Below are 8424 nucleotides of genomic sequence, written 5' to 3'. Positions count from 1 at the left end.
ATATAATAGAATATAATCGAATATAATCGAATATAATCGAATATAATCGAATATAATCGAATACAATCGAATATAATCGAATATAATCGAATATAATCGAATATAATCGAATATAATCGAATATAATCGAATATAATCGAAGATAATCGAGACTAATAGAGTATAATCGAATATAATCAAATATAATCAAATATAATCGAATATAATCGAATATAATCGAATATAATCGAATATAATCGAATATAATCGAATATAATCGAAGATAATCGAAGATAATCGAGACTAATAGAGTATAATCGAATATAATCGAATATAATCGAATATAATCGAATATAATCGAATATAATCGAATATAATCGAAGATAATCGAGACTAATAGAGTATAATCGAATATAATAGAATATAATAGAATATAATCGAATATAATCGAATATAATCGAATATAATCGAATATAATCGAATACAATCGAATATAATCGAATATAATCGAAGATAATCGAGACTTATAGAGTATAATCGAATATAATCAAATATAATCGAATATAATCGAATATAATCGAATATAATCGAATATAATCGAATATAATCGAAGATAATCGAGACTAATAGAGTATAATCGAATATAATCAAATATAATCGAATATAATCGAATATAATCGAATATAATCGAATATAATCGAATATAATCGAATATAATCGAATATAATCGAATATAATCGAATATAATATAATCGATTATAATTGAATATAATCGAATATAATCGAATATAATTGACGACGCTCGAACTATCACGGGGTGCATTGCAAGTTAACGCCCAAGAAAACACCTCGTGTTCGATAACAAACAGAGTATTTGGGTCTTATGTTTTATTCTGTGGGATATACAATGGTTAACTTAACCTGCAATACAGTCTTTATCTTACATACCGCAGTTTCCCTTCCCACTCAGTGTGATGCTCAAATCGTAGTAATACTACCCGCCAAAATTAAGCATAACTTTACATGATTTAGTGTGCCCGAATTACACATTCACGAGATTCCTGACACAAATATCTCTAAGTTCTGGCGGCTCTAAAATGCAACTTGACTAACTATCGATAGCCCTAAACCGTTCCGCGACATCCCCACCCCCGTGAAGCACTCGCCTTCACCACGTCCAGGACAGCTAGCCTCGAAGCGGGACGCATCATCGTCTTGGCTCGATCGTTAGTCCGCACCGCCGCTCGACGAGGGATTCCATCTCTTCCGGTGAACACCTCTTCCACGACGCCTCGCTTCCACTCTCTTCGTGGTATGGCCGGATCACATATGAACACCAGGTCTCCTCGACGAATGGGCTCGACATGCTTGCACCATCTCTCCCTGCGCACAAGCGTTGGCAGGTACTCATGCACCCATCTCTTCCAGAATCGATCCCGCATCATTCTCGCTATGCGCCACTGCTTCCTGGTAGCGCATCCGTTGGACTCCTGTCCATTATCCTTGGGAAGATCCGGAACATCGGGTACTCCTTTCAGCAGATCGTTGGGTGTCAGTGGAGCCTCCTGGTCCACCGTCACTGGTAGATGAGTGAGCGGACGAGAGTTCACTATACTCTCCGCCTCAATCAACAGGTTCTCCAGTACGTGCTCCTTGGGCGCGAGCTCCTTCATTGTGTGCGCCAGCACCTTCTTCACGCACTGCACCATCCTTTCCCAGGCGCCTCCCTCAGCTGGGTTCGCCGGGCAATTGAAGATCCATTCGATTCCTTTGGACGACAGCTCGCCCTGGATCTTTGCAGGCTCAAACACTTCGCTGAACTTCCTGGCCTCTCTGTCGGCTCCAACGAAGTTCTTCCCGTTGTCGCTCCTTATCCTGACCACCGGTCCACGGCGGCTCATGAAGTTCCTCATGGCGATTATACAGGAATCTGTAGACAAATCGTGGGCCATCTCCAAGTGGATAGCCCTTGTGGTTAGACACGTAAACAATGCCACCCACCTTTTCTCTGTGTGACGTCCAACAGTCACAAATAGCGGTCCAAAATAGTCCAGGCCGGTATACTTAAATGGCCATCCGTTGGCTTCCAGCCGGTCCTCTGGCAGGGGACCCATCTCTGGCTGCGTAGGCCGCGCCTTCCGCAGCTTGCATACATTGCAGTTGCTCATCACCTTCCGTAGCAGCCTCCTTAAGTTCGTAATCCAGAACTTCTGCCGGATCGCTCCAATAGTTGCCTCCACGTTTTGGTGGCACATCTTCTCGTGGTGATGCTGCACGATCATCTCCGCCAGTGCCTCTTCGTGAGACAGTATGATCGGCCGTCGCGCGCTGTATGGCACACACGCCGCGTCGTCGATCCTTCCGCTGGCTCTCATCACTCCGTCCTTGTCGAAGTACGGTGACAACCCATACAGTCGGCTGCCCTTGGCGGCCTTTCCATGGCTGTCCACGGCAAACGCTTCTCGCTGTGATTGCCTTATCAGTGTGCGCTCTGCCTCAGCGCACTCCATCGACGTCAGTCCGTGGTCCTCTCGAACGCTACGTAGTCCACGACATCGTCGAATAAATCTGAGCACCCATGCGGTGCTCCTCACCAATCGGTTGTAACTTGAAAATCTCTGTAACGATATAAAGTTCGCCATGACTAGGGCAAACTCACATTTCATCTCCTCTTCATCTGGCGTCGGGGGATTCCAGTCCTCGCGCGATCTCGGCCAGCTTTCTTCTGATCCTCGTAAGAATGGTGGACCACTCAGCCACCGCGATCCAATGGACAGGTCCACGCACTCGCGCGGCCTTGTCGCGTCATCTGCCACGTTTTCGGCAGACGGAATCCATCTCCATTGGGACGCCTCCGTGGATTCTAAGATCTCTGCCACCCGGTTTCCGACGAATTGCTTGTATCTCCGGTGGGTGCTGCTTATCCAGTGCAGCACAGTCTTAGAATCCGTCCATAGTACGCAGCTGCTGATCGCCACACCGTGCTCTTGCTTGACGGTGTCCATCAGTCTCGTTCCTAATACTGCTGCTTGAAGTTCCAGTCGCGGGATTGACATAGTCCTCATCGGAGCGCACTTCGTCTTCGAACATATGAAATGCGCCTGCACATCTCCGCTTGCGTATGTGGCCCGCCAATAGGCCGCTGCTGCGAACGCCGACTGGCTTGAATCCACGAAGATATGCAGCTGTAGTGTCCGCACTCGTCCATCGCCGAAATAGTAGCGTGGACATCGGAATTCTTCGATCTTCTTCATCCCTTGCCGCCAGCTCTCAAAGGCTGCGGCCAACGTGTCTGGTAGCGGCTCGTCCCAGCCGACTCCTCTCCGCCAAATCTCTCGCATTAGTACTTTAGCGGTCACCATGTAGCAGCTCAAAAACCCAATCGGGTCGAACGTGGACATGACCAGGCTCAGGAACTCCCTCTTCGTGGGGACGCGTTCTCCTGTCATCACACTTCTTGGGACTCGATGGTATTTGACGCCGAACTTGAAGTCATCTGTAGCTGGCTGCCAGTACATTCCTAGTACCTTCTCCTCAGCTTCGGTCCATCTAACGCTAGCGATGGATTCAAGTGGGTTCAACGCTCTGACCACACTTGCCGAACTGGAAGTAAATCGACACAAATTAAAACCAGCTTCTGCATGTATATCTCTCACCCGTGACGAGACGGCGATAGCTTCTTCTTCACTGGGGAAACTGTCGACGTAGTCATCCACGTAGTGATACTCGTTGATCGCCAGGACTGCTCGCGGATCCGTGCTGCTATACTGCGAAGCATTCACGGTCTTCACATAATCCGCCGAGCATGGTGAGCAGGCCGCTCCAAACGTCATCACCTGCATCTCGTATATGTCGGGCTCCCGACGATCTTCTCCGTTCCTCCATAGGAACCTCTGGGCACATCTGTCCTTTGGCTGCATCAATACCTGATGAAACATCTCCTTGATGTCGGCACAAACCCCAACTGCTCCTTCCCGGAAATGGAAGAGCACCGCTGGGAGGGGTTTGTAGCGCTGTGGGCCTTTCATCAGCGCTGAGTTCAGGGACACTCCGTTCACCTTGGCAGCCGCGTCGAAGACCAGCCGGATTTTTCCAGGCTTGTTCGGGTTCTCTACTCCGAAGTGCGGCAGGTACCATACCTTGCCTTCCTGGGACCTCTGGACTTCCTGGGGCTCCAGTCGTCGTGCGTAACCCTTCTTGACGTAATCGTCCATAATTCCTTTGTAGGCCCGCGCGAAGTCCACATCGCGCTTCATTTTCCGCTCAATGTTGACAAGTCTGTTGAGTGCCATACTGTAGCTCTCTGGCAGTCTCACCTCGTCGTCTCTCCATAGCAGCCCAGTCTCGTATCGTCGGCCTACTCGCTTAGTCGTCTCCTCCAGGATACTCAGGGCCCGTGCGTTGCCGTCATCTGCGACTGACGGCGCCAGCTCCACTCCGCCAGCTGCGACTGGCTGTGCCGGCTTCACTCCGAAACTCTCGATCTCGAAGTAATCGCTGACCATCTTCTCCAGAAGATTATCCTGTGGCACGGCTAGGAGGCACGATCTCTGAAGCGGTGAACTTGCCTTTCCTTTCACCGGTCCATATACCACCCACCCAAGTGGCGTGGCTGCTGCGTATGGCCCTCCAGATCCATAGCTCCTGGTTCTGAAGGGTATTCCTAGGTGCGCATGATCCAATCCAATTAGGATCCTTGGCGCCGCATTGTTGTACGGCTTTACAGGCAGACGCACACTCGCGCCCGCTGCCTTCACATCCTCTCGACGCAAGCTCTGCATCGGGAGACTCAGGTTTGCTACTCCGTACACATTCTTCAGCGCATGGCGCTTCGGCTTGCCCGCTGCGCTGATCTGCAGGCTAACCATCCTTGTGTGCTCTTTGACGGATTTTCCGCCGAACCATTGCACATTTAGTTGTCGACTCTCGCCTCTCAGGTTCAGGCTGCGGATGAGCTCGTCGTCAATGAGCGTGACGGACGAACCTTCATCCAGCAGTGCGTAGGTGTCGACCTGCGTATTCTCCCCGTACAACGTCACGGGCAAAATCCGGAACAGCAGGTGACCTCCATCCGAATCGACACAACTCAAGTTCCGGTGCGATAATTCCTGGCGGTCGCATGTCGATCGCCTCTCATCCTCCTTACGTCCCGCGTCTATAACTGCAGCTGACGTAGGCAGGCTCTTCTCGTTGGAATCCACTGACTGTGGCATTCGTATCTGTCGGCCGCTGTCTCTGTACAGCTGCCGGTCTTGACTGCTCCGCTGATCCCTCCTGCGGCCTCCATCTGCGACTGGCGGTCGTCTGGGATGTCCAGCTGGGTCATGGAGTAGGTAATGATGCCTCATCCGGCATCCGTAGACGTTGCATCCTCGATCCTTCGTGCAGAACCGGGCCATATGTCCATACTCCAGACACGAAAAACATAACCTCAACCTCTTCGCGGACTCGATCCGCCTCGTTGTAGAAGCTCGGTTGAATTCCTTGCAGTCCTTGATGCTGTGTTGTCCCTCACACAAGGGGCAACATCTGGGGCGGTCTGCATACCGCTCCTCCTCGCGAACACTATTCGCGTGCAATACCCTTCGTCTCGGGTGCTCCTTGATTCCGACGTCCGTGACAGTGCACACCAATTTAGCGAATTCATGAAGCCACTCGCTTAGATGCACCACTGTCGGATATGGCTGTATCGTAGCCGCGTGCTTCGCCCAGTCCAACCTCTTGCTCACAGGCAACTTGGCGATCAGCTCCTCCATTAGGGTTGGATTCCCTAAGTGCTGGCTGCCGGTCGTGGTTGACTGCAGGAACGCTGCCAGGTTGCTCACCCTTGTGGCGAACGGCACGATCCTTGCGATGTTGGCCTCCTGTATTGGCTGCACATCGCGCACGCTCTCCAGTTGGCTACGGATCAAAAGCTCCGGACGTCCATACCGGAATCGTAGCTGCTCCATAACAGCTTGCACATTGCTGGGGTGGATGAGCAGCGACTTCACAGCTGCTCGGGCTTCACCCTTCAGGGCTTTCACTAGCCTCTGGTTATTCTCCAAATCTGTACACTGGTAAGCTGCCGTTGTCTCCGTGAACGCGCACAAGAATATTGGCCATTCCTCTGGCTGACCCTCAAACTCGGGAAGATCAGGCAGTCTGCGTGGCGTCCATCCAGGTATGCTCGTCGCCGCCATTCCATATGATAGGGGCGATGGCGTTGATACCTCCAAATTGTGTGTTGGCTCCCGTGGCGGGTGAACATAACCTCGTTCAGGCTGCGCCGTGGCGGTAACACAAAATGGCGGAGAATAGCTCACTGTTGTTGTTGTACAACTCCGTGTGACAGGTTGCCCGTTTGCAAAATGGCCGCCAAGCGTCGGCGCCAAATTTCCACTCAATTGTGGCGGCAAACTTGCACTCAATTGTGCCGGCAACTGCGCATCCAAAGATGGCGTCACTCCAAGCTCCGGTTGCAGATTGTCACTCATAATCTGCCTGGGCAGGCTCTCACTCGAGCCCTGCCGTGGTGCTGCTCTCAGACATGGCACCGTTTCACTCAAACATGGCGGTGTATTCGCCGTACCGCTCACTCCAACGCCGCGTGCCCCGACTCCAACGGGATCCCTGGCGGCCTCTGCATGCCCTTCATTTGCCCTTGCCTTCACCAGCTCCGACTCTAGATGTGCGATCCTTTCCATGAGGGCCGCCACTTGTACAGTCGTGGAGTCCGTAAGCTGCCCCGTAGCTGCGGGCTGCAGGTTACTTGCCGCTTCACTGGCGGCTACTCCACTTTCCTTCGGAGTCTGTGGCCGCTGCCGATCACCAGCCACACTCGCAGAGCTGGCCGGCTTGCCAGTTGCTGTGGCCGTGGTGGTCGCAGTTGCGGGAGCACCCCCGACATCCAGTCTGGGGCTCCGCCGGGGCGAATGCTTCATTGGCATCTTCTCGCAGAGTGCAAATCCAATGCACCTTGCGAATGCAGAGTGCGAATAAAAGAAAATGACGACGCTCGAACTATCACGGGGTGCATTGCAAGTTAACGCCCAAGAAAACACCTCGTGTTCGATAACAAACAGAGTATTTGGGTCTTATGTTTTATTCTGTGGGATATACAATGGTTAACTTAACCTGCAATACAGTCTTTATCTTACATACCGCAGTTTCCCTTCCCACTCAGTGTGATGCTCAAATCGTAGTAATACTACCCGCCAAAATTAAGCATAACTTTACATGATTTAGTGTGCCCGAATTACACATTCACGAGATTCCTGACACAAATATCTCTAAGTTCTGGCGGCTCTAAAATGCAACTTGACTAACTATCGATAGCCCTAAACCGTTCCGCGACAATAATCGAATATAATCGAGACTAATAGAGTATAATCGAATATAATCAAATATAATCGAATATAATCGAATATAATCGAATATAATCGAATATAATCGAATATAAGCGAATATAATTGAATATAATCGAATATAATTGAATATAAACGAATATAATCGAATATAATCGAATATAATTGAATATAATCGAATATAATCGAATATAATCGAATATAATCGAATTTAATTGAATATAATCGAATATAATAGAATATAATCGAATATAATCAAATATAATCGAAGATAATCGAAACTAATAGAGTATAAACGAATATAATCGAATATAATCGAATATAATCGAATATAATCGAATATAATCGAATATAATCGAATATAATCGAATATAATCGAATATAATCGAAGATAATCGAGACTAATAGAGTATAATCGAATATAATCAAATATAATCGAATATAATCGAATATAATCGAATATAATCGAATATAATCGAATATAATCGAATATAATCGAATATAATCGAATATAATCGAATATAATATAATCGAATATAATATAATCGATTATAATTGAATATAATCGAATATAATCGAATATAATCGAATATAATCGAGACTAATAGAGTATAATCGAATATAATCAAATATAATCGAATATAATCGAATATAATCGAATATAATCGAATATAATCGAATATAATCGAATATAATCGAATATAATTGAATATAATCGAATATAATCGAATATAATCGAATATAAACGAATATAATCGAATATAATCGAATATAATTGAATATAATCGAATATAATAGAATATAATCGAATATAATCAAATATAATCGAAGATAATCGAAACTAATAGAGTATAAACGAATATAATCGAATATAATCGAATATAATCGAATATAATTGAATATAATCGAATATAATAGAATATAATCGAATATAATCAAATATAATCGAAGATAATCGAAACTAATAGAGTATAATCGAACATAATCAAATATAATCGAAAGTAATCGAATATAATCGAATATAATAGAATATAATCGAATATAATCGAATATAATCGAATATAATCGAATATAATCGAATATAATCGAATATAATCGA

General features: G+C 46.9%; 1 protein-coding gene across 1 annotated transcript; it reads right to left on the bottom strand.

Annotated features, from left to right (window-relative positions):
• Positions 1 to 1103: 1103 nt before the first annotated feature.
• Positions 1104 to 7167, bottom strand: LOC122625759. Its single transcript, XM_043805815.1, has 2 exons — positions 7123 to 7167; positions 1104 to 7067 (listed from the first exon to the last, which is right to left on the bottom strand). Exon 2 carries the CDS (start codon positions 6906 to 6908, stop codon positions 1104 to 1106), a length of 5805 nt encoding a protein of 1934 aa, XP_043661750.1. The 5' UTR covers positions 6909 to 7067; positions 7123 to 7167.
• Positions 7168 to 8424: the final 1257 nt, after the last annotated feature.

Source organism: Drosophila teissieri, unplaced genomic scaffold (assembly GCF_016746235.2).
Source record: "Drosophila teissieri strain GT53w unplaced genomic scaffold, Prin_Dtei_1.1 Segkk71_quiver_pilon_scaf, whole genome shotgun sequence".
Classification (NCBI taxonomy): domain Eukaryota; kingdom Metazoa; phylum Arthropoda; class Insecta; order Diptera; family Drosophilidae; genus Drosophila; species Drosophila teissieri.
The sequence above is the reverse complement of the archived record's forward strand: the minus strand, read 5'-3'. Positions and strand labels throughout refer to the sequence as shown.